General features: G+C 38.3%; 1 protein-coding gene across 1 annotated transcript in view; it reads right to left on the minus strand.

Annotated features, from left to right (window-relative positions):
- Window positions 1–24,788, minus strand: part of MUSK (muscle associated receptor tyrosine kinase) — a 130,650-nt gene extending 105,862 nt beyond the window's left edge. Inside the window, exons 1-2 of the mRNA XM_012518456.3 lie at window positions 24,484–24,788; window positions 4,885–5,011 (exon numbers count right to left, since the gene is read on the minus strand). Coding sequence (XP_012373910.1) covers window positions 4,885–5,011; window positions 24,484–24,562 — 206 coding nt within the window. The 5' untranslated portion in view covers window positions 24,563–24,788. The remainder of the gene's footprint in view (window positions 1–4,884; window positions 5,012–24,483) is intronic.
- Window positions 24,789–26,641: the final 1,853 nt, after the last annotated feature.

The following is a 26,641-nucleotide window of genomic DNA, read 5'->3' on the forward strand; positions in this document are numbered from 1 at the left end:
GTGACTAAGAATGATATAATCTCTGGTTACAGTTCATTAAAGCATAATAAAGCATTTAGGATCACTATCATACTCTCATGCAGTTGTTTTCTTTCTGCTAGGTGCTTTTTTGTGGAAAAATATATATTTAGAGCAATGCTAAATATTTTATATTCATTTCATTTTGTGGTGATATAATTATACCGATTCACTGATACACTTCAGTATCAGTATCTGTTACTGAATAATTTGAATAAGGCTGTAGTTCTTCCTTCACAGTAATGGGTCACAGAGAATGTAATTATTTATCGAGCGTGCACTATTGATCTGTGTGCTTCCCTACTAAAAACTTCATTCCAGGGAGTTTTTCTTTAACCTGCCTCTAGCCATATTAGATTGTGGGCAGTAAACCTATAAGGGACTTAGAGAAATAATAAAAAGAAATATCAAGACACCTAAGAAGGCAGTTCTCCTAGTCTGAGAAGACCATGTCTGAGTTAGGGCACTATATTAAATAGGGTTCTTAGTTGCAAACAAGTTTATGCAAAAAAAAAATTGAGTTATTAATGGAATCATTGAGTTTTTGAGAGGGAGGCTTTGAAGTTAAACAGTCAAGAAAAATCCCTTACATTCTCTGGTAAAACTCCCATAGCCCCAACCCCCCAGCAACGATAAGGCTTGGTCCTAGATAAATGCTCACTGCCACCCCAAGACACTCAGAGTGCTCCACTACAGAAGTCAGCAGGTTGGCTCCTCCCTGTGTGCCCTGGCCTCCCACATTGCTTCCTTCCTTCTGAAGTCAAGCAACATGAGGTACATCTGATTGGCTGACCCTCGACCATGTGCTTAACCTCTGCTGCTAAGAAGAATTGGAAAGTGAGTTTTCTGGCATCTAACTTGGGAAGATGGGACTAAAATGTATGAAATTATGATAGTGTACAAAAAATGTACCACAGATGAAATGTGATCACTATAGTGTAGGAAGCCCATTTGTATTAGGTGCCTGACCTTCCAGAGAACTACTAGCCTTTAATTAAAGTCTTCTCTCTCCATATATATATATGATATGATATATCTTTGTATTTCACGGAGTACCTGGACTCTTGGTCCAAAAGTACACTGTAAAATATTCAGAATATTCTGAAACATAAAAGAAGAATATCAGGTATAAAATATGAGTTTAAAAAATATTTTCTAGAGTAAACAGAAGTTAATGGTAGAAAGCCTCAGTTTAGTATTCTCAATAAACACAAATAGAAGCACAGGCCTTGGAGATAGGCAATGTTTGAGTCTTAGCTGTGCCATTTATATGCCATTTATAAGTGGTAGGACACTGGGCAAGCTACTCAAATTATCAGATTCTGCTTTTTCATCTACAAAATGGATATAGCAGTATTTACTAGGATTATGAAGATGAAATGATATAATATTTGTAAGCATTTAGTACAATGCCTAAATAGCCAAAGTATTTAATAAATTGATAGTGCATATATTTCTTGAGTTATGTTATCCAACATGAATTCTAGCAAAAAAGAGAAATGAATGATTCGTAGTCTCTTTGATGGTATTTATTTGACTTTACAAGGTCATGACCTTGAATACTATTTTATGCAGAGAAAATTAACCTAATTCAGTGGTTCTTAATGGTTTTGTGTTATGGGTCTTTTAAAAGTCCAGTGAGGGAAATGGATGTGGCTCAAGTGATAGAGCTTCCACCTACCATATGGGAGGACCTGGGTTCGATCCCTGGGGCCTCCTGGTGAAAAAGAAGAGAAGGCATGCCTGCACAACAAAGCTAGTACCCGCATGAGTGCCCGCATGGTGAACCAGTGCTCTGCGCAAGTGAGTCACACAGCAAGATGATGACACAACAAAAGAGAGACAAAGGGAGAGTCAAGGTGAAGTGCAGCAGAAACCAGGAACTGAGGTGGAGCAATTAACAGGGAACTCTCTCCCCATCAGACGTCTCTAGGATCGAATCCCGGTGAATCCTAGAGGAGAGAAAATGAGAAGAGAAGACAACATAGACAGCAAAAACAGCACTGCAGGAGGAGGAGAAGGGGGGAATATAAATAAAATAAATAAATATTAAAAAAGAAAAAAAAGTCTGGTGAAGCCTATGGACCCTTACAAGTTTATAAAATTAAATATATAGGACTATATTGTTATCTAGTAATAGTTTCAAAATATAATAAAGTAAAAATCTACCTTGTGATCAAGTAATACATATCCTTGTTTATTAACATATTAAATAGTAATATCTAGTAGCAGATCTAATAACGATCTAATAACTTAAAATTTCAAAATAGGAAGAGTATAAATACTTCAACTATAATACATCATATGTGTTGTGATTTCTATTGTGATGAAATTATTAGTACTGTTACCACTACTGTTTTTCATGCTCTACATTTGCAATGAGGTTTTCTGTATTATTTATGAATATTCCATTTTAGTATAGAAGACTGTATTAGTCAGCCAAAGGGTACTGATGCAAAATACCAGAAATTGGTTGGTTTTTATAAAGGGTATTTATTTGGGGTAGGAGCTTACAGGTACCAGGCCATAAAGCATAAGTTACTTCCCTCACCAGAATCTATTTTCAAGTGTTGGAGCAAGATGGCTACTGATGTCTGCTAGGGTTCAGGCTTCCTGGGTTCCTCCCTTCCTGGGGCTTGCTTCTCTCTCCTCTGTGTGCTTACTTCTTGGGGCTCCAGCTTACAGTTTCAGCATCAAATTCCAACACCAAAAACCCCTAACTCTGTCCTTTGCCATGTCCCACCAAAGTGTGGAGACTCAACGCCCTACTGGCACAAGAGGTTTACATAATTACTTAGTCAAGTAAACCTATGAATCCAATATAATCTAATATGCCCAGAAGAAAAGATCAGTTTACAAACATAATCCAATATTTCTTTTTGGAATTCATCTATAATATCAAACTGCTACAAAAACAAAGAAAAATAGATGGATAAGATACAAAGAAATAGCAATCATATACATAGTAAAGCTTATAAGATATTGCCAAAACTCATGTTAAATAGACATGAGTAAGCAAGTAACTTGTGAAACACAGGCAGAATTGATAAGATGTGTTGAATATAGACAGCAAACTACATGTGATCACTATAGTGTAGGATAGTCCTACGTTATATGTATACTAAGGATATACAGACTAAATAGCAAATACAGTGGAACATAAAAGAGTGTTACTTTGGGAAACGGACTTGGCCCAGCGGTTAGGGCATCCGCCTACCACATGGGAGGTCCGCGGTTCAAACCCCGGGCCTCCTTGACCCGTGTGCAGCTGGCCCATGCGCAATGCTGATGCGCGCAAGGAGTGCCCTGCCACGCAGGGGTGTCCCCCGCATAGGGGAGCCCCATGCGCAAGGAGTGTGCCCCGTAAGGAGAGCCACCCAGTGCGAAAGAGAGTGCAGCCTGCCCAGGAATGGCGCCACCCACACTTCCTGTGCCACTGATGACAACAGAAGCAGACAAAGAAGCAAGATGCAGCAAATGGACACAGAGAACAGACAACTGGGGGGGGGGGGGGGGGTGGAATTAAATAAATACATAAATCTTTAAAAAAAAACTAATTAGAAATGTTAAATTAAAAAAAAAAAGAGTGTTACTTATAGCAGCAATGGGTGGAAAGATAAGGTCATGTTCATGCTAGTCTTGGCTGACAGCTACCTCACTTCTAAATCAATGGCCCAAGAAATACAGTTAAAGCCAGTCCTGTTCAACAAGCTCTTTGGTAAGCTCTATCCATGACCAGGTATATGTGCCACTGCAACCCTAAATAGAGAAAGTTTGTGCCATTGGCCTCAGGCACTTCCTGCCCTTGAGTCCCCTTGCTCAAACTTCAACTGTCTTCCTTGTAAAGATACCACAGAGTGGGAGGCTGAGGCATCAGAGAGAGAGAGACTGGACATGCAGATATTGAGTGAAGCCAAAGCTCCTAAATTTATTCCCTTACCCCATCTCTTTCCTCAATTTTCTACATATTTTAAATTTATTTAATACCCTTTATTCTGAGGATCTTAATTTGGTCTACAAGCCTTCCTGTTTTAGGATCACGGGGATGATAGCTTGCCTGGTAAAATTGTAGAGTGCTTGGAAGCTACCATAGCACAGGTTAATTTCTCATATTGCAACATGTCAAATAGAAAGCAGCACTAATTTCAATTAGAGGTTAGTGAAAATAAAAACATCCTTTTCCCCCATTCAAGTTCATGGATCCAGTCTGTGGACTCCAGTTTAAGGAACTTAGACCTAATGCAAGATACATCACCTCTTAAGAAACTAGGGGTTCACTTTACTACAGATTTTTTTAATCAAATAGCTATTGCAATGAGGAAAGAGAAGCATAACCTTTATCTGAAAAATGGAAATTTTGTCTTTTTTCGAAAGATTGCCTCATTATATATCAGGAGTCCCTTCTAACTTTCAAAAGAAACATCGGGGTGACCTAGCAGTCAGATACCTAGACAACAAAGTTCACTTTATTGCGACATTAGAAATGCAGGAGATGATGCCAGGCCCTATTAATTCCCCAGAATGCCCTGAAGTATGTGCCCCCAGAATTACCATATGGTGGCATTTTCTACTTATTATGAAGATTCTTCTAAATCTTCTCCTGAGGTCCATGAGATAGCCCTCACTTCCTCATGTCAATTAAATCTGTTTGCTTTTGGCAATTCCCCTAACCTTGTTGAACTTCAGATCTTATATTTATAAAATGAGGAAATTTGCAGTTTATATATTCTAGGTAAGCTTTACAGTACCAGGAACAAGGGTTTTGTTTCCTTCACAATATTGCCTAAAGCTGTGGTTACTTTTATGACAGAGATAAACCACAAGGCAGCAATGGACATTCATAAAAGAAAAAGGCAGAATACTTACTTAATGAGAATTTTATTTCTTGTCCAGGAAATCTCAGGCTGGGGATAGGATTCCACTGCACACATGAAAGTAGCCACTTCTTCAACTAAAGCATCTACCGTTTCAAGAGGAGTGGTAATGACGGGAGCTGAAATGAGTGGAGAAATCAAATGAGAACATTCGGAATGCTGTTTCTAACCTTTCTTAAGCAGTCTGAGACCACCACATATGTCTATAGAATGATATTTCCCCAGAGAAGAAATTTGCCAAAAGACAGGAAGATTCTATATAGAGAATTGTTTCCACTTCCAATCCAGGATTTTGGGAATCAAACGAAAAGGACCTTGACAATAGGGGTTAGAATTTATTACATATGTAGGGATAGATCCTGGTTTCAGGGGGCCCAGAGCTATAAGACGTGAGGGCCCTCCTTAAGGAAAAAAAATAAAACTGAGTACAAAATGACTGCATCCACTCCATTGCAAACGAACTTAAAGGGAAGTGGGACTGAGGGAATGTCAGAATACAGAGAGAGAGCAATCTTAACAATTGTTTAGAAAAAATTTGAGAAGGTTAGAAAAATTTATGTTCATTTGAATACATGGTTAGAGTCCCACTGAGGGCTTTGAGAAGCCCTGATGCTTAAACTTCCCTCAATTTGTAGAGAAATCACCTCTACGTAATGGGTAGATAAGAAAGGGAGCCGGAGCGGCAGTAGATCTGGCCCCTCCCATCATCCCTTTCCTATTGAAATTTTTCATTAAATAAAACGTTGGGGGAAAAATCAGGAAGGAAAGGAGGAGAAAATAAGCCATAAAAAGGCATAGTTAACAGAAAACACAGAAAAATATGAAACAAGCCCCAAATTGTAAAAAAAAAATCACTGTAAACAACAGTGGTATAAACTGATATATGAAAAGACAGATACTATTTATATAACATTTAAAACACACAAAAGATACATGTAAATAAAACAACATAAAAAATTGGAAAAAAGAAATGAGAAAATACATACAAAGCAAATACTATCCAAAACAAAGTAATAGAGCGATATTAATATAAGAGAAAAAAAAAGAATATAAGGTGTTTTAATTTCCTTCACATCCACAGGAATGAATTAAATTTAAGAACATGTTTTTCTGAGGTACATCCAGCTTCAAACTACCACATAAGATAATAAGATTTATTGAGCTAAAGAGAAACACTAACAATAAAAGAGGCAAACCATCAATATAATAAAACAATCATGAAACTTAATTACTTAAAAGTATAGACTCAAATAAAGCCAAAAGTACAATCAAAGTTACAAGAACACGTGGAGTGTTCACCATGTCTTTAAAACATTAGTTTTCTTTAGAAACTAATAATCCAATTTTTTCCCACAGCATATCTCTATTTTTTTTTAAATATTACTTTAAAAAAATAAGAGGTCCCCATATACCCCCACCCCTCACCCCACTACTCACACATCAACAACCTCTTTCATCATTGTGGGACATTCATTGTATTTGATGAATGCATTTTGGAGCACTGCTGCACCACATGGTTAATGGTTTACATTGTAGTTTACCCTCTCCCCAGTGCACCCAATGGGCCATGGCAGGACATACAGTGTCCAGCATCTGTCCCTGCAGTACCACCCAGGACAACTCCAAGTCCTGAAAATGCCCCCACATCATATCTCTTCTTCCCTCTCCCTACCCACAACAGCTACCGTGGCCACTTTCTCCACGTCAATGCTACAAGTTCTTCCCTTACTAATCACAATAGTTTCATAGTAGAATATCAGTAAGTCCACTCTAATCCATACTTATTCCTCTTTTGTCACTTTTACTGGACCAGTGGTTGGCGCTGGGGTTTGTGTATATTCAGGAGACCTGACTCTCTGGACTGGCCATATGACAGCCATACCCTGAGCCTCAGCAGATTTGCAACTCCTACCTTCTGGTTTATTGGACTTACCCCAGCCAGCTAACAGGGAGATAAACAAAGTCAACCACCACACCAGGGAGCCAAGAGTACCTACAACTGCAAGCAGGAGAAATGCCTCCATCATCCATGTGAAATCTAAGCCCCCTCTCGATATAGAGGTGGAGTGGACATAACCATCCCAGGGTCCATAGGATGGAAGAATGAAGTGTGGATTAGAGTGGACTTACTGATAATAATCCAATTTTAAAACATAGCAAGGATATAGAAGATAGAAATATCAAAATTAACAGCCTTGATAAAGTATATATTTATAAAACATTTCATGCAACAGAGTATTCATTTTTAATGAACCTCAGACGAACTATTCAAAATACTGTACATTTATTAAGTTAAAAAGATTTAAACCAATGCCACAGAACTGAAATCATATAGACTGTATTTTCTAATGACAACAAAACTTATAAGAAATTAACAATTAAAGGATAATTAGCAAACAAAAAATTCCCATGTATTTGGAAACTAAAAATAACGTTTCTAAGTAACGCAGGGATTAAAGAGTTCATAGCAGGAAATTATTAACTATTTAGGAGTGAAAAAACACTGATATCATTATGTATATGTAACCGTAAGTTGTAGCTAGAGGGGTACTTAGAGATAAATTTATGAATAAATTAATATTTATTAAGAATGGAAGAGTAGAAATAAATATTTAAACCAAAAAAATAAAGTAAAAGTTCAAAAAGTATTAATCCAAACAGAGCGAATGATAGGAAACAATAAAGTTAGGAGCAAAAAATAATTTAATAGAAATAACCTATACATAAATTTGAGATGATTAACAAGATTAAAAGTTGGTTTTTGAAAACGACCAATATAGTAGATAATTCTCTAGCAGAAATTATCAAGAAAAACAAGGATAAAGTACAATATAAACATTATTAGAAACATAAAAGAAGATACAATTAAATATGCACTTGAGATATTTAATGAATATGAAAATAACAAATTTATGACATTAAATGTAAAAACTCAGATGGAATGTATAATATGAGAGAAAATATAAATATAAGTTGATTCAAGAAAAAACAAAAAGTCTGAACAAATGAATACCCAATAAAGAAATTAATCTCTAGGAAAAATATGACCTATCTCCTATATCACCTGTACAAGGCAGATTTACTAGAAGTTTTACCAAACTCTTAGGAAACATATAAACCTGACTTTATGCAGATAATTTGCAAGAATAGGAAAATGTAAAAACTATCCTATTCATTTCACTAGTCTAGTAAAGCCTTGATGCTAAAAGCATGCAAAGGCAATATAATAGAATTATACACTGATCTCATTCAGGACAACAGATATAAAAATCCTGAAAAATTATTAGCATGCCAAGCCCAGCAATGTAATTAGTAATAACTTTTCACAAAAGATAAAGACTTATGCCAGAAATTCAAGAGTATTTTGTATAAAAAATAAAGCTTGTTAATTAGCCACATTGCAGTTTAAAGGATAAAAGTCATACAATTATCTTGATATATACAGAAAAAGCATTAGATGAAATGTAATAATCATTCAGGATGTGGATGTATCAAGTTTATTTGTAGTTTGCTTACAAAATTAGTGATAGAAGTAGCTCTCATTAATAGACCATTTACTAAGGCCTGCTGCAAAAGGCACATTTAACCATTCCCACAAAATCAGAAACATTGAAAGATAACTGCTATCATCACTGCAAACTAACTTTGTACTGAATTTTTTTATTCACTGAGGTAGTCCAAGAAAAATAGATAAGAGGACTGGAAGAGATGGAACCAAAATTATCATTGTTTGTAGGTATTTTTGCTAAGTAAAAAACTCAATAGCATCTAGATACCAACCAATGCAAGAGTTCTAAATAAATACTAAAAAGAAGATCAATATAAAGTTAAGACTTCTGGATAAGGTAGGGGAGTAGGGAGCTCCAGTTTTCAGTCCTTCCACAAAAACAACTATCAAACAAACAAAAACTTTTGAAACAACTACTTTGAAGTTCTGGAGGCCAGAAGAACATATTAAATTGTTCTCCCCAAAGAGTGGCTACCAACTCCCATCCATCAACTCTAATGGTAAGCTACCTTGCTGGAGACAGAAAGGGACATATAAATTCTCTTCCCCAAGAATAAGGGTGGCCACAGTCAGTCACTGGGTGTCCAGCTCTGATGGCACCTATTGTTTCAAACTGCTCTGGCAAAAGTGGTGACAGACATTTTTTCAAACACATCCTAGACAAGGGTGGAGACAGAATGCCTCCCCAGGGCATTTTGGAGCTGGTCTGTGCCCCCTTCATGGGCCCCCAATCCTGTTTTGGCTGGGAAATACTGACATGGGGAAGTCCTCTTGGGGGTGACACTCCTCCTAGAATTTTCCCTCTAGGCAAAAGCAGCTAGAGACAGTGAAAGAAGTATAAAATCTATAGAGGTGGACAGTCTGGAACAAAAGAATCCCAGCTTAAAACACATGGGAGAGGGAAGTCTGTCTCCAGCAAAAAGAGGAGACAACAAATCTTCTATAAACAAGGGAACTTAAAAACAAATTAAAAAGTCCAGGATAAGACCCAAATCTAGAAAAGACAGGGAAAACCATGGATATTGCATTTGCCTTGGGCAAACCTTCCTGATAGGAGGTCTAAAACTCAAGAAAACTTCTGTCTTATCACTAGCTGGATGCAAACAAAGAAACAGAAATCATACAGAATAAATCCCAGGGAAGCAGAAGTGGTTAAAGCAACTGGGCTCCATTTTACCAAATGGGAGGGCCAGGGTTTGATTCCTGGGGCATCCTAGTGAAGACAAGCTGGCTCATGAAGCAAGCTGTCCCAGGGGAAGAGCTGGCCCATGAGGAGTGCTAACCCACACAGCGAGCTGGCCTGAACACAGTGCTGGCCCATGCAGGAGTGCTGGCCCATACAGCAACTTGGCCTGAGTGAAGAGGTGGTACAGCAAGATGATGCAACAAAAAGAGACACAGAGGAGAGACAATAAGAGACACAGCAGACCAGGGAACTGAGGTGGTGAAAGATTAAGCACCTCTCTCCCACTCTGTTAGGTTCCAGGATTGGTTCCCAGTGCCACCTAAAGAGAAGACAATCAGACACAGAAGAACACATAGCAAGTGGACACAGAAAGCAGACAACAAGGGGAGGAGGGCAGGAATAAATAAATCTTAAAAAAAATAAATCTGAGTAAACATTTTAAAATATTGAAATGTACAGTGTGCAACAAAAGAACACAAGACAAATAAAGAAACAGGAAATTATGGCACATCCAAAAAAAAAGGCTGGGAAGTAGATATGGCTCAAGTGAGCTCCCACCTACCACATGGGAGGTCTGTGGTTCAGTTCCCAGTGCCTCCTAAAGAAGACAGTGAGGGAAGCAAACATGGCTCAAATGATAAGGCCTCTGCCTACCATATGGGAGGATCCGGGCTTAGTCTCTGGGGCCTCCTGGTGAAAAAGAAGAAGAGAAAGCATTCCTGCATGGCAAGCCAGTGCCCATGTGGTGAGCTGAGTACCCATGCAGTGAGCTGAGTGCCCATGTGGGTGCCCATGTAGCAAGCCAAATGCCCATGTGGTGAGCCAAGTGCCCATGCAAGTGCCCATGTGGCAAGTCAAGTGCCCATGCAGTGAGCCAAATGCCCATGTGAGTGCCCATGTGGTGAGCCAAGTGTCCATGTAAATGCCCGTGTGGTGAGTCAGTGCCCATGCAAGTGCCTGTTTGGCAAGCCAAGTGCCCGCGTGGTGAGCCAAGTGCCCACATGGCGAGCCAGTTCCTGCACAGCAAGCCAGGGCCCACATGGTTAGCTGAGTGCCTGTACAGCAAGTGAGTCATGCAGCAAGATAATGATACAACAAAAGAGAGAAACAAAAGGGAGAGTCAAGGTAAAGCACTACAGAGATAAACAACTGAGGTGGTGCAATTGACAGGGAAACTCTCTCCACATCAGAGGTCCCCAGGATCAAATCCCAGTGGATCCTAGAGAAGAAAGATGAGAAGAGAAGACAAAAAAAAAAAAAGAAAAATAGATACAGAAGATCACACAGCAAATGGACACAGACAGCAAAAACAGCAGGGGGGGGAGGGGGAAAAAAAGAAGACAGTGAAGTGGTGTGATGGGCAGGCACAGCGAGCTGACACAGCAAGATGATGCAACAAGAAGAAAAATATGATGAGAGACATAACAGAAGCAGGGAGCAGCTGTTCTAGGTGCCTCCTAAAGGAGATGAGCAAGACATCAAGCTGGCATATCAGGCAGGTACAGCAAGCTGATGCAACAAGATGATGCAAGAAGAAACATGATGAGAGACATAACAAAGCAGGGAACAGAGGTGCCTCCCTCACACATCAGAAGTCTGGGATTCAGTTCCCAGTGGCTCCTAAAGAAACAGAGAAGAGGAACAGACACAGCAAGTGCAAACAACAAGGGGGTGGGGAGAAATAAATAAATAATAAATATTTCTTAAAAAAGAAAAGGCTAAAAATATAGAAAATACCAATGAAGAGGATGAGAATGTGGGCATATTGAACAAATCCTTAAGAAAATGATCTTAAAGTGCTAAAGGATATAAAGAAAGTACAGAGAAAGACCTAAATGATATTAGGAAAACAACAAACGAGCAACATGAGAGTAAAAGTAAAAAGACACACATTCTTAAAAGTAACCAACTAGAATTACTGGAGTTGAAAACCACAACAACTGCAATGAAAAGTACACAGGAAGATTTCAAGAGTAGATTGAAGCTGGTAGAAGAAAGAATCAGTGAACTTGAAGACAAAATACTTTAAATGAGTCAGGCTGAGAAACAGAAAGAAAAAAAGACATTGCAATATTCCAAAAAAACCTTAAATCCTTTTAGTAGCAATGCTAACTATAAAATCATATCACAATCATTTTATAGAAATACAGTTTTTCTTGGGGCAAAGACCCTCTAGCTATAGACCTGTGAAACTTAAAAAACAATTTATCTGCTTCCAATATACAAAGGGACAGACATGGGATAAGCATTTGCATTACCACAAGGAGAATTTGGGAGGGAAACATGTGTCACAGGTCCCCAGCAGTTCTGAAAACATGCAGGGCAGACTCCATTAGATTTCAAAATCTGAGAGTTTTTTTTTAAATGGATAGGTTTTTTTTGTTGTTGTTTTTTTTTTTAAAGATAAATAGATCACACAAAATGTTATCTTAAAAAACATAAGAGGTTCCAATTTAACCCACTCCCCACCCCACTCCCTTTCATTAGTGGGGCACATTCATTGCATTTCATGAATACACCCTGGAGCACTGCCACACCACGTGGACCATAGTTTACATTACCATGAGAGTCATTCTCCCTGGGGTCTAACAGGGGTCCACCCTTTCCACAGCCTTGCCCAGTGGCCATTTTCTTGGTTGCACCCTCATCAAGCATCTGAGTAGTGAATGAGCTCCAGACCTCACCCTCCAAGAACTCTGGGGTGATGACCACAGTTTCCCTGATCTCTGGGGCATAGTCTCAATCCCCTTAGTACAGTGAGATGACAGCAACATTCTCCCTGATCTCTGGCATACAGGCCCAACCTCCTCAAAACTGTGAGGTGGTGATCTGGCCTTCCCCAATGTGTGGAAAACAGTCTCACCCTCTCAGAGCAGTGGGGTGTCAACCTCACTCTCCCCAACCTATGGGGAACAGGCCCACCTCTCTCAGAGCACTGGGTGGTGACCTCACTCTTCCCAGCCCTTGGGCAATGCCTCTATTCTCTCTGTAGCCCAGGATAGCAAAACTCCCTGAACAGTGGGGTAGAACACCCACCCTCTTCAAATGCAGTAGCTAACTCACCCTTTCCATACTCATGGGTGGAATCCCTCCCTTAGCCTAAGGAGATGTCTTAATTCCAGACCTCAGCTTCCATGTTTTTCCTCTAAAAGCTGCTTCCCCTTTCACCTCTCCCCTCCATGTCCTTTTGAGTCAGGCTGAAGTGGTTTTGTTCATACTGTTCTCAAAAATATATTGTTGGTTTGTAGCAGGCAGGAAGCAGGGGTCTAAGCTATCAGACAGTAACACTTTCTGCAAGTTTTCCTGGATAATTACATTTTTACTCCTGGTTTACAATTTCCAAGTTTAATTAATTCCCCAAAATGGGCATTATCATCTGGGGGCTTGATTTCCACAGGCTTGGAATTTCCAGAATCAGTTTCTGTTTTCTTTGTGTCCAAAAATTCCATTGTCAGCTTATATCTCTCATCTAGTATTTTGCTATAAGTTGCAAGGAGAAGCCAAGCCACATTCTCCAAGTTTTCTTTGGAGAGCTTGTCAGCTAAATATCTAGGCTCACCATTTTAAAATTCTGCCTTCCTTATAAAATCAAGAGTCAATCTTGCTACATTTTCTGTAAATTTAAAACACAGATTGGGAAGCGGACTTGGCCCAGTGGTTAGGACATCCGTCTACAATATGGGAGGTCTGCGGTTCAAATCCCAGGCCTCCTTGACCCGTGTGGAGCTGGCCCATGTGCAGTGCTGATGCGCGCAAGGAGTGCCATGCCATGCAGGGGTGTCCCTGCATAGGGGAGCCCCACCTGCAAGGAGTGCACCCTGTAAGGAGAGCTGCCCAGCAAGAAAGAAAGTTCAGCCTGCCCAGGAATGGCATGTACACATGGAGAGCTGACACAACAAGATGATGCAACAAAAAGAAACACAGATTCCCGTGCCACTGACAACAACAGAAGCGGACAAAGAAGAACACGCAGCAAATAGACACAGAGAACAGACAACTGGGCTGGTGGGGGAAGGGGAGAGAAATAAAATAACTAAATAAATCTTAAAAAAAAAAAACCCACAGATTGACTTTCCTCCAGTTTCCAATAATAGTTTTATCATTTCCTTCTAAGGTCTCATCAAAAGTCTCTAGCATCCATATTCCTACCAACATTCTCTTCAAAGCAGTCTGGGGTTTTTCTATCAAGCATCTCACAATTCCTCCAAAAAATACCCATTATCCATTTATAAAACCGTTCAAGTATTTTTGGTAATTGCATCAGACTGTACCCTACTTCTGGTACCAAATTCTGTTTGTCAGCCAAATGGGTGATGATGCAGAATATGAGTAATCTGTTGGCTTTTATAAAGGGTATTTATTTGGGGTAAAAACTTAGAGTTACAAGGCCTTAAAGAGTCCAACTCAAGGTTGTTTTCTCACCAAAATCAGTTGCCACATGTTGAAGTAAGATGGTCACTGATTTCTGCCTAGTTTGGCTGCTAACTATCAGGCAAATGGTTCATCTCCCTTCCCAGGGCATTAGGTGTTCAAGCCTTCTCCTTTCTGTCACATGGCAGGACAGAAATGACCAAGTTCTCTCCTTTTCCATGTGTCTTCTTGAGTGAATGTCCATTTATATCAGCCTACCAAGGGGCCAGGGACTCGACCTGAGTCATACCTTACTGATATGGTCAAATCAAAAGCCCTACATTGATTTTACCAAGTAAATTTAAAATCCTTTGAATATAATACAATCAAAGGGTATCATACCCAGAGGAACAGATTAGTTTACAAACATAATCTTTCTCATTTGGGGACTCAAATAATCTCAAACTATCACAGATCATATGTTGTGTCACAAAACAAGTCTCAATAAATTTAAAAAATATTAAAATCATACAAATATTATCAGACCACAATAGAATAAAGCCAGAAGTCAATAACAGAGGGAGAAATGGAAAATTCACAAATATGTGGAAATTTAGCAACATACTTTTAAACAATCATTGGGTTAAAGAGGAAATGTCTTGTGAAATAAGGAAATACCTTGAGGCAAATGAAAATGAAAATACAACATCCCAAAACTCATGGGATGCAGTAAAGGCAATGCTGAAAAGGAAACTCTTTGCTCTAAATGTTTACATTAAAAAGGAAAAATGAAGTTCAAATCAGAGGCTTAACCTCAAAACTGGAAGAACTATAAAAAAAAGAGCCAGCTAACCTGAAAGTGAGCAGAAGAAAGGAAATAGCAAAGACTAGAGTGGATGCAAAGGGAATAGAGAACAAAGCAAACAAACAAAAACAATTGAGAGAATCAACAAAACCAAAATTTGGGTCTTTGAAAAAATCAATAAAATTGATAAACCTTTAGCTAGACTGATAAAGGAAAAAAGAGAGAGAGGATACAAATAATGATAATCAGAAAAGAAAAGGGGGACAATACTAGTAACCCCTCTGAAATAAAAAGGATTATAAGAAGATACTACGAACAATCGTATGCCAACAAATTAGGAAACTTCAATAAAATTGACAAATTCTTAAATGGACAAATTATCTACATTGACTCAAAAGGAAATAGATGATCTCAACAAAATAATTACTAGTAAAGGGATTGAATCTGTAATGTAAAACCTCCTGAAAAGGAAAAGCCCAGGACCAAATGACTTCACGGGGGAATTTTATCACACATTCCAAGAAGACTTAGCTCCAGCTCTGCTCAAACTTGTCCAAAAAATTGAAGAGGAGGGAACTCGCCTTATGCTTTCTACAAGAGTAACATAATCCTCACATCAAAGCCAGACAAAGGTACCACAAGAAAAGAAAACTATAGGCCAATATCTCTTATGAATGTAGATGCAAACCAAAGCCAACAGAACATTAAAAGAATAGTATACCACAGTCAAGTGGGATGTATCCCAGTTATGTATGGTAATTCAACATAAGAAAATCAATTAACATAATATACAACACACCGCCCAAAGCAACTTATAGAGTCAATGCAATCCGAATCCAAATGGAAAAGCCAGTCATCCAATTTTTTATGTAAGGGTAAGGGGCCCTGCATTAGTCAGCCAAAGGGGTGCTGGAGCAAGATAGCAGAAATCTGTTGGGCATTATAAAGGGTACTTATTTGGGGTAGGAGCTTACAGGTACCAGACTATAAAGCATGTTACTTCCCTCACCAAAGTTTATTTCCATGTGTTGGAGCAGGATGGCTGCTGGCATCTGTGAGGGATCAGGCTTCCTGGGTTCCTCTGGGCTCAGCTCCTCAGTTTTCTCCACAAGGTCAGCTGTAGACTATTAGGTGAATGGCTCTGTCTTTTTCCTTGGGGCTCCAGCTTCACCATCAAATGCCAACATCAAAACTCCAACATCAGAAAACCCTCAACTCTGTTCTTCACCACGCCTGTTATCTGTGAGTCCCCACCCACCAAGGGGTGGAGACTCAACGCCCTAATCATAACTCAATCATGTCAGATTACAAACATAATCCAATATCTATTTTTGAAATTCATAACCATATCAAACTGCTACAGGCCCCAAATAGTCAAAACCATCTTGAAAAAGAAGTTAGTGATTTTGAAGCCTCTTACAAAATCAAAACAGTAAATCAAAACAGTAGAATGACGGTAAATGATAAGTCAGGCAAATGTAAACAAAAAGTACACATTTATAATATGAAAACATGGTATATTAATTTTCAAGAAAAAAATTAATAGTAAATGAGGAAGATAGCATCATTTTTTATTGTATAGATATATTCATAATGATGATATAATACTCAACTCAGAAATGCCAAATAGAAAAACAAAATATAGAAAATGGAAAAATTTAGAAAGTCAGGAAGAAACTGACAAATAATTTCCAAACCAATAGAAAATTTTCCACATCTCTTTAATTTCTAAGTGGGTGGTACTTTGCTTACAATTCAAAAGACAAAAAATTAATACATATAAAATTAAATAGAATTAATGAAATTGACCAAACAGATTTGTATATCAAACTCTAAACCCTGGGGAGCAGATGTTGGTCAAGCAAATAGGCTCCTGCCTCCCACATGGGAGGTCCAGGGTTTGGTTCCTGGTGTCTCCTAAAGAAGATGAGCAGAAACAACAGGTAGAGACAATGAGCAGATACAATGAGCAGATACAGCGAGCAAACAAATGAGCAAGCCATCTCAGGGTAAAAGAGAAAAAAAACCCTCTAAACCCTAATTGATGACTTATTCTCTCAAATTCTCCTGAAGCTGAAAGTGAATAAATTTCAGAAATGTAAATTATGTATATCATTAAACTAAACATAATGAATAATTTATAAAATGAAATTCAGACAGTTATGAATATAAAAATCAAATTGCTCTTTATAATTTTAACATCAAAGAGGGAATCAAAACTACAATTAAAAACATTCTGGAGGTGGTAACTAAAATAAAAAACTACATATTGGAACATAGTAAACATTGTTTTGAAATCATCAACAAGACCAGTAGAAGAAACAGATATTATCAAAGAAAATTTTTGAAAAAAAAATCATGACACCCCAAAGGTTTTCACATAAGTTATTTTACATTTTCAAGGAAGATTTAAGTCTCATTATATAAATAACTACAGGGAATATAAAAATATAGACAGTTTCCCAAGTAATTCCATGAACTAGCACAGAGCTGATATCAGTCTAACTAGATATAAAATCCTAAATTAAAACGAGTAAATTAAATCCAATAGTATATTTTTTAATTACCATTATATGTTTAAGTAGGAAAAAAAAATCCTTGCAGAGATATAAGGATAATTTAATCTTAGGAAAGTCCTTCCAAAAGAATTGATTATAGCATTAGGTTGTTAAAGGATATCTATAGATGTTATAAAGTAATAATGGAACTTAATATCCCTTCCCTACTTAGAAACTGTTAGTAAAGCAGGAATATAATAGTATTTCTTTAACATGATAAAAATATGGTTCTTAACCACTCAAACTTGATAACCCTGGAAATAAGACAAATGCACACATACACACAAACCCATATTCGCACATTCACTTATACAAGATGATTCAAATTTGGTTTAGCACAGACCACAGAAATAATGTTCCAGACAAAAAAAAAAAAAAGTATATGTGAAGGCCCATAGAGGTAAGGAGATTGGTGCCTTGATGAAGCTAATAATGAGAAAACACAAATATTTCTAATGGATGGGCAGGAGAATGGGGAGCCTAAAGAACCTGGAGAAAGTGGCCACGGTAGTTGCTGAAGGCAGGGAGAGGGAAGAAGACATGAGATGTGGGGGCATTTTTGGGACTTGGAGTTGTCCTAAATGATATTGCAGGGACAGATGCTGGACATTATATATCTTGCCATAACCCACTGAATGGCCTGGGGGAGAGTGTGAACTACAATGTAAACTATAATCCATGAGGTGCAGCAGTGCTCCAAAATGTATTCACCAAATGCAATGAATGTGCCACACTGATAAAAGAGGTTGTTGATGTAGGAGGAGTGGGGGTGTGGGGTATGTGGGATCCTCTTATTTTTTTTTTTTAAGATTTCTTTTTATTTATTTCTCTCCCCTTCCCCCCACCCCCAGTTTTCTGCTCTCTGTCCATTTACTGTGTGTTCTTCTGTGTCCTCTTCTATTCTTGTCAGCAGCACTGGAAATCTGTGTCTCTTCTTGTTGCATCATCTCTCTGTGTGTGTGGTGCCACTCCTGGGCAGGCTGAACTTCCTTTCATGCTGGGCAGTTCTCCTTATGGGGCGCACTCCTTGCGCGTGGGGCTCCCCTATGCAGGGGACACTCCTGCGTGGCACAGTACTCCATGCGTTCATCAGCACTGTGTGTGGGCCAGCTCCACACAGGTCAGGGGGCCCTAGGTTTAAACCATGGAACTCCCATATGGTAGGCTGATGCTCTATTCATTGAGCCAAGTCCACTTCCCCTCTTATATTTTTTAATGTAACATTTTTTGTGATCTATGTACTTTTAAAAAAAGACAATTTAGTAAAAAAATAGAAGGGAACAGGAATGAGAAATTAGAGCATTGTAAGCAAAGCCTGTAGAGTATCAGAGTATGTTGGCAGAGTCCAAACACATGCTACCACAGGGTAGCATGTGTTTCATGAAGAAGGGGGAGTCAAAATTCTGCCAAGAGTGTCAAATGCTACTAAGAAGTAGAGTAAAATAAGAACTGAAAAGTGCCCCTGGAGCTTCCTGAAGGAGGTCATGGTTGACTTTGATGTGTGCAGATTCAGTGGCTATTGGGTAGTGGAAGCCAGACTGTGGTGGGTGAGGGCTCAGTGGGGGTAAGAAAATGGAAACTATGAGGGCAGACATCTTTTTCAAAGTTTGACCATAGAAGGGAAAAGAGAAGCTAGATAACATTTGAAGGTAAATGTAAGGACAAAGGAGGCTTAAAAGTAGGGGGAAGCATTAAGTAGAAAGGAAAATGTTGAAGATAAGAAAAAAGGGGGGATATAATTGAAGAAACAGTTCTCAGAGAAAGCAGGCAAATGTTGGATTCTTCTTTACTCTGTTTAATTAACTGTAGATTGGAAGAGAGATTCTTCTTGCAGCACAATTAGAGGAATGAAAGAGAAAATGATACATGCATTTGGTAGTAGGAAGTTGAAGAGTTTTTGGTATAAATGCTTCTCTTTTCTTAGTGAAATAATAGGTTCCTATCAAAATTTCAGTTATCCCTCAGTACTAGAATTAAGTGTAATTTTATTAATTAGAATTAAGTGTTTTTTGTTTTCCTTTGTTTTACAGGATTTTTTAAAAAAATCTTTTAAAAAAAATATTTTATCTTTGCAATAAAAAAAGCTACAGCAAATAAACAAAGCAAAGCAGAAAGCCACAGACATGTCCATTTCTAAAACGACACAATGGAAGCAAACTTGCAATTGAAAAATTTTGAAAAGTCAAGTCTCTTAAGCAAAAATGTATATTTTTCCAAGCAATTTATGAATAAATAAGTACTCTATTTTATAACTACATAGGTGTTAAGAGAGAACAAAAACAAAGTAATACTGAACTTGTGGGGTGCAAGCAATGATGAGTCCAAAGATTAATTGATAATGTTGAATGCTTTCATTTTTCAAAAAGAAATACTATACAGCACATAGACATTGAAAGGCAATTTAGCACAGAGCTTGAATTGAATCCAAGCTCCATCACTTACCAACTCCATCAAGTCAGTTATAGGTTCAGTGCTTTGCTGTTTTCGACTGTAGATGGATACAGTAATAAAACCACCCACATAGGTTCATTGTGGGGATTAAATAAATAGATATACATAAAGCACTTACCGAGGCTAGGAAAGGTTAAATAACTTATCTAAGCACCACACAGGTGGGAAGTGATGGAGCTGAACTTCAAGGTTATGGTTGGTTTAAAGATCCTATCTCTTAACTCTAAGCACAATACTGGTTACATGTGGACTGGGGGAGAAAGATTTAATTCAATGTCGACTTCTATGGGTAGTGTATAGTGAAGTCCACTTTGACCTTAGTCCAAAATTTTCCACACAAATCTGCTTTCAAATTTTTACTGACATAGTCACACAGTCTGATTTAATGACATTTACCAACTCAGCGACTGTCGGTTGTTTACTGTTATTCTCCTATCTAGCTTTCATCTCTGCCAGAGACTGTTTAAACTAGGACACTATTTCATCCCACAATCCAAGGACCACATGAAAAACAAATACATGAAAATGAACACAACATTTGGCCCAAAGAGTAACTTGAATACTAAATACTTGATGAGAAAGACCTGATATTATCCTTTCTTTATATTTTAAGGGCTCTGGCATGTGGCCATTGGCATGCTGATTTCAGATTGACTCACTGCTAACTGATTTGGCAAAATGACTGAGTAAACAAAGAAGCCAGGTGTATTTTCTCCTTTCTTTCTTAGTAAAACTAAAGCTCAGACTTGGAACATACTCATGTTTCTCTAACATCACGAATACAGTTTTGTTTCTTCAGGGCGAGAAAACACGTTTGGTGTTGGAAACTTTTCAAATCCCCCGAGAAAGGTATTCCTCAGTATTGCTCACCATATTGGTCATATCTTAGGAAAAGGCACATTTATTCTACTAGTGATAGAATGAAGTAAAGATTATTATGTGTTGTATTATGATGTCTTTGGTACATTCAAGGTTCATTCATAATGATGCTCAATTACAGTTTTTTAATATTTATGTTATTAATTATTTGCAACAGAACACTCTTTCCGTGCATTCTGAGATGGCTCTCTGGACGTAGGCTGGTAGGAGTTCTGCTCAGCCTATTAAAATTTCTGAAACTGACTATCTGGATTTATTCTTTTAGGTTAAAACATTGTCTCATAGAAATCCATTTAAAACGTGCATGCTACCCAGGAGTGATCCCCACACCAGTCATGTGACAACCCTTGGCATAGTACATAATTTTGTATCTTGAGCCCTGGTAAGGACGTCCTCATTATGCATATGAGGAAATTGAGCCCGAGAATACCTGCTTTCCTTAAAGACACAGAAAGACAATGGAAACTAGGAAGAGAAACTTGATCTCTACATTCTCTTCCAGGCTTGAAATATAATTGTTTCACTTTCTTCACCATCTAATCTGGACCCCATAGTATATTGCCATATAACTTCAATTCTCTTAATCTCTATTCCTTTAGCTATGCTGACCCTGGAAAGCACCAATCCTGAATTAATCCAACCATATGACCTCTCTGCCCCTAAGTTCAAGCAACAAAGCACTGCTGGGTAAAATGAAACAACTGTGCAGACCAGGGCCACTACAAAGCTGCAGCGCCCGGTTTAAGCTGGGTCCTCACCATAGCCTTTATAATCCCTCAACGATCTCTGGTCCATTCCTCTCGTCTTCCTGAATGGGACCACTCCTCTCTGGTCCCCTACTCACCCCTCACCTGTCACTCTCCCCAAATGACCTCATATCTGTTTCCACCAGGTTGGGAAGTTGCCTCTTTAACCTATGGGCCTCTGTGATAAAAATTAAATAAATCTTGCCATGTCTTCTCTTTCTTTATGTTCTTTAAAGTCAGTAATATTTAAAGCAACTGTGTTTCCCTGAACATGCAATGAGTAATTCTTTCAATACATATTAATGTAAAACATTCACCCAGTGCTTGGTGTCCTGAATTTGAATGACAGCTGTGATGGCACTAACTTATGTCAAAATTGTGACCCCTATCCCTGGAGAATATGTTCAGATGTATTTAAAGTTAAATCACATAAATACTGAAACTCCTAGGTATGTTAATAAATGGGATCATTTTAAAAATAGGATTTTGACAGGAATTCTTTGTGCATTCTTTAAAAAACAAAATATCCAGTGCTGCTTTCATTAACTCCTCTGATCCCCCAGAATTTAAGTCCTCAGCATACACTTAAAACTCACTGATAAAGCATTAAATGGTATTGAATTATGTGGTAAAAGCAAATATTCAAAGACATGATGTCTATGTTCATGCATGGCAGTTTGTAAAATTCTACTGTTTGGGGTTATGATACTGTATTCATTTTTTAAAATGTGCTGGTTGAAAAGGATTCAGAAAGACAATGGCTTTTCTTATAATCATTGAACGTTGAATCTCAAACTAAAAAATAAACTGTTACTTCTACAATCAATTATTAATCTCATTGTGAAAATAGTACACATTTAGATAAGAATTCCCTGAATATTCCTGCACTATTTAAAACATGCCAATTTCTTTTATAATACATTATTGTGCAGATTCCTTGACTCATAGTAAAGAACTTGGGAAAAGCATCCTGATCTAAATAGCTCCTTTCATGATTACCTTCTACCAAGAACAGAGAAAACTATTAGGAGACATTTGGGGAGGAACATTTCCAGCATATTCAATAATATTAAATAATAGCATATTATTGTGATTTTCTTCTCTATCTTCCATGCACTCCAATGTTTAAAATTTTAATGGCTATATTTTCATAATAATGTTTATTCTCAGAACTGGTATGTGTAACAAATGGATGGTTTGCTTTGCTAGGCATGGCATTTTTGGCTAAGTTGATGTTAAGCCCATGTTAATTTATATTTTACAATAAATAGGATAGACTAAGAAGAAATATTCTTTTATTTTTTATTTTACAACCTAATTATAGCAATAAATAAATTCTAAGTAACAAAGTTTGGTTAACACTCTTATCATTTTATTTAAGAGTCAGTATGTTCAGCACACACAATACAGTCTTTGTAACATTTATGCCACCATATTTTGAAGTTTTAAAGGTAGAGATAATATGAATTCAAAAAAAGGGCTTTATCTGTAAAATTTGGAAACCCCAAATCATTTCCTTCTAGAATATAAATTAAGAGTTATTCATATAGACAGATTTAGCTTTTTGGTGTACCAAATACTGATGGAACACTTAACCACCATAATTAATTTTCCTGCTCCTTATACGATTGAATTTTAGTAATTTTTTTAAATTTAGCCATGTCATTTTTATATAACTGTATGGTTTAGAATAGCACAAATAAGACATATGGCAATCCATAAATCTGAATATCCAGGTCCTGCCTTACCGGACATGTGTTGTATGATCAGGAAGTATGACAATAATCTGAAGCCAATGTTAAGTCTTTCTGGCTATTATTAGCTGTTTGAAGAGACCTAGATTCTCTTTTAACTGAATATACCTTAAATATTATTTGCCAATTAAACCTTTAAACCCATTTGAAGATCCCATTCAGCTTATGTAAAATGGAAAAAAGAAGCAACTAAAGTACATAAATCTATGAAATCAGATTGTTTGGGGGAAAAGACTGTTTTATTAGCATGTGAACCTTGACCTCATAGCTTCAGAATTTCTAGTGAACCACAAAATCCAAAGATATGTTTCCCATCTACAGACAGATGCTACTTTCACTTTTTTATAAAATCCAAACTTTTTCTATTCATTGGTAAAGTAAAATAAAGAAGAAAAGATGAATCCGAATGTATCAAAAAACACAGAACTCTTAACTGTTGTCAACATTTCATTGGAAAGCTCTTCACTTTAATTGACACCAGTCTGCTTTCTCATGTCTTGTTAAAAAGATTCCAATGAAGTCCTCATTCACTTTGCAAGTCACTTATTTCCCATCTTCCTGATTTGAAATATACTAGTTTCAGGTTCATAATATCCTGGCCAGAAATCATACCACTGCGGACATTCTACTGCAACAGGTGTTTGTCAGTTTCTTAAGTTGCTTTCCTTTCCCCTGAGGTGGTGTTATTTCCGGTACATTCCAAAGGCTCTGAAAAAAACTTATGCAGTCACTTGCCAAGCCAAAGCATGACTCCAGTCTCAAAGTTATTGAGAACCCATTGTTTTTAGGCTTTTATCATATAGGCAAACCATGTGCATTTTTCTCTAATTCTAATTTCTAAGAATTACAATATTTATGAAGAGTTCTGTAAAACTACAACTGAAAGTGGAAATTATTTCCTTTTTTGTGTGTTTGTTTGGAAGCAGACCCTCTGGATGTTTGGGAGTGGAGTTGATTGTATTCCTGGCAAACCAGATGTGAAAAGGTTTTCATCATCCATTTAAGACCACCCTGAAGTTTGACACACACATCAACAAAATGGACCTTGATAACTTGCACTCTACCTGCTGTTTCCCATTGAAATGAGGGTTCTACAAGTACTAGTACCGTATGGTTAAATACTTTATTACAGAACATATGGGGGGGATTACCGGAAGAGAGGAGACAACCAATTGCTCATTTATACAGTTTCCTATTTCTCCATCCATTTCCCCCCTCCTTCAGCAAATAAAACTCAAGCCCACCATAGCATAGGGTGAATCCGTTGTGGTCAAAGTGAGCACACACACACACACACACCACACTTTAGAACTGTGGTAAGGCACAACAAGAAGACAAGATCGCTCAAACCAACCTTTTGGAAGTTTCTCAGTCCCGCTGAAGGCAACCAGAGTAAGAATATGTACCAGTGGAATGTTGACGAGCTCTCTCATGATTAATCCAGGGTCAGGCAGGAGGAAGTTCCTTCTGGACAAAGCAAGGAATATGTCCCCACCGTTTACATTTTAAAGCATAATAGGTTACAAAAGGGTCGTTTGCTAATGACTGTTTGTGTCAGCAGCTCCCCAGGCTCTAAGTATAATCAGGAATTCTCAGACTTGGCAGTAATGATGGACGCGGCCAGCTGGTGAGGATCCACTTAGCCCAGTAATGCAAGTGTAGGGCTGGAGGAACAAGAGAAAGAAAATCCCTTTAGAATCCCTTTTAAGACAGTGGCAGAAGGACAATACCAGATGCCTGCTGCAACCATCACCGTAGTCCCTGAGGTACAGGTTTCCTGATCTTATGCAGCCCACCACCGCTCCTTCATTCAAACCAGAAACCTGGGGTATCTAATTTTGACTCCTCCCCCTCTGCTGCCCCACCCCCTCACTCAGCCTGTTACCAATCCCTACAGTTGCTACAAATGAAATATTCTTTGAATTTGTTCTCTTCTACTCATATCACCCAACCTCTTTTTCAGACATTTACCTTCTCTGAATGAGAAGTAATAGCCTCCGATCGCTGCTCCCTGCCTTGTGACTTACCACCCTCTAATCTCTTCGATAGTTTCTCCTGCCCAAAGTTTTTGTGGCTCTTCATCATATAAAAATATATTCAAAACCTCCCTAATACGACCTATAAAGACATTCTGCTCTGTCTACCTTACGAGCCTCATATTTTATAATTTGTGAGTCTGTCTTAATCTTCAGCAACTCTGAACTGCTGATGTTTCCCTGGGTACAATTTTCTTGCCTCTCTGCCTTGCTTGTGCTGTTCCCTCTTCTTGGAATGCTGTTCCCCTACTCTCCATCCAATTAAAACCTATCTCAGCTTCATCATCATCTCTTCCTTGGCACCTTCCCAGACCAACAATCACAACACGTCTTCCCAAAGTGTTAGATTTGCTTCCTCTGGGGTTCCATAAAATTTTGTCCACATTTCTATCCTTGCACCTATCACACTGCTTTATAATTTTTCCCTTGTATTGGTGTCTTCCACATTCTTTGGCCCTATAAGATCACTTATAGGAGTTTAGGTATGAGGATATTAATTACACTGTTTCCTTCGATAGCAAAACTTGGAAATGCAAATATCCAACAAAAGAGGATGGATTAAGTAGACTATGTCTATATAATGGAACATTAAAAGGAAATTTAAAGTAATGTTGCAGTAAAATATTTAATAGCATGGAAAAATATTCACAATAAGTTGTCAAATGCAAAAAACAGGGAAACGGATGTGGCTCAACCAATTGGGCACCTGTCTACCATATAGGAGGTCCAGGGTTTGATGCCCAGGGCCTCCTGGTGAGGGCAAGCTGGCCCACGCAGCGAGCTGGCCCACACAGCGTGCCAGCCCCTATGGGAATGCTGCCCTGTGTGGGAATGCCACCCAGCATGGGAAAGCCACCCTGCGCAGAAGTGCCAGCTGATATGGAGAGCTGGCACAGTAAGATGACACAACAAGAGACACAGAGGAGAGAAAAGAAGACTTTGGAGAACAGGGAGTTGAGGTGGTGCAAAAGAGTAATCGCCTCTCTCCCACTCTGGAAGGTCCCAGGATGAGTTCCCAGAGCTGCCTAATGAGAACACAAGCTGACACAGAAGAACACACAGTGAACAGAGAGAGAGCGCAGACAACGGGGAGAATGGAATAGGGGTGGGGGTAGAAATAAATAAAATAAATCTTTAAAAAAAAAAAAGAAAAGAAACAGGCATTTATTTTCTTGCTTCTTCCAGCTTCTCGTGGCTTCTGGCAATTGTTAGCTTTCCTTGATTTGCAGACACATCACTCCAGTCTCTACCTCTGTCCTCACAGCCTTCTCCTCTGTGTGTCTCTGTGTGTCCTTGCCTAATCCTAGTCCAGTTTGACCTCATCTTAACTAATTACCTCTGCAAAGACCCTATTTCCAAAGAAGGTAACGTTCTATGGTTCCAAGTGAACATGAATTGGGGGGGGGGGGGGCACACTGCAGTTGATGATTGTGAGTCTTTCAAAAGACCAACTGTGAAGGAGGAGAGAAATTGTGC

The sequence above is a fragment of the Dasypus novemcinctus genome, chromosome 8, assembly GCF_030445035.2.
Source record: "Dasypus novemcinctus isolate mDasNov1 chromosome 8, mDasNov1.1.hap2, whole genome shotgun sequence".
Lineage (NCBI taxonomy): Eukaryota > Metazoa > Chordata > Mammalia > Cingulata > Dasypodidae > Dasypus > Dasypus novemcinctus.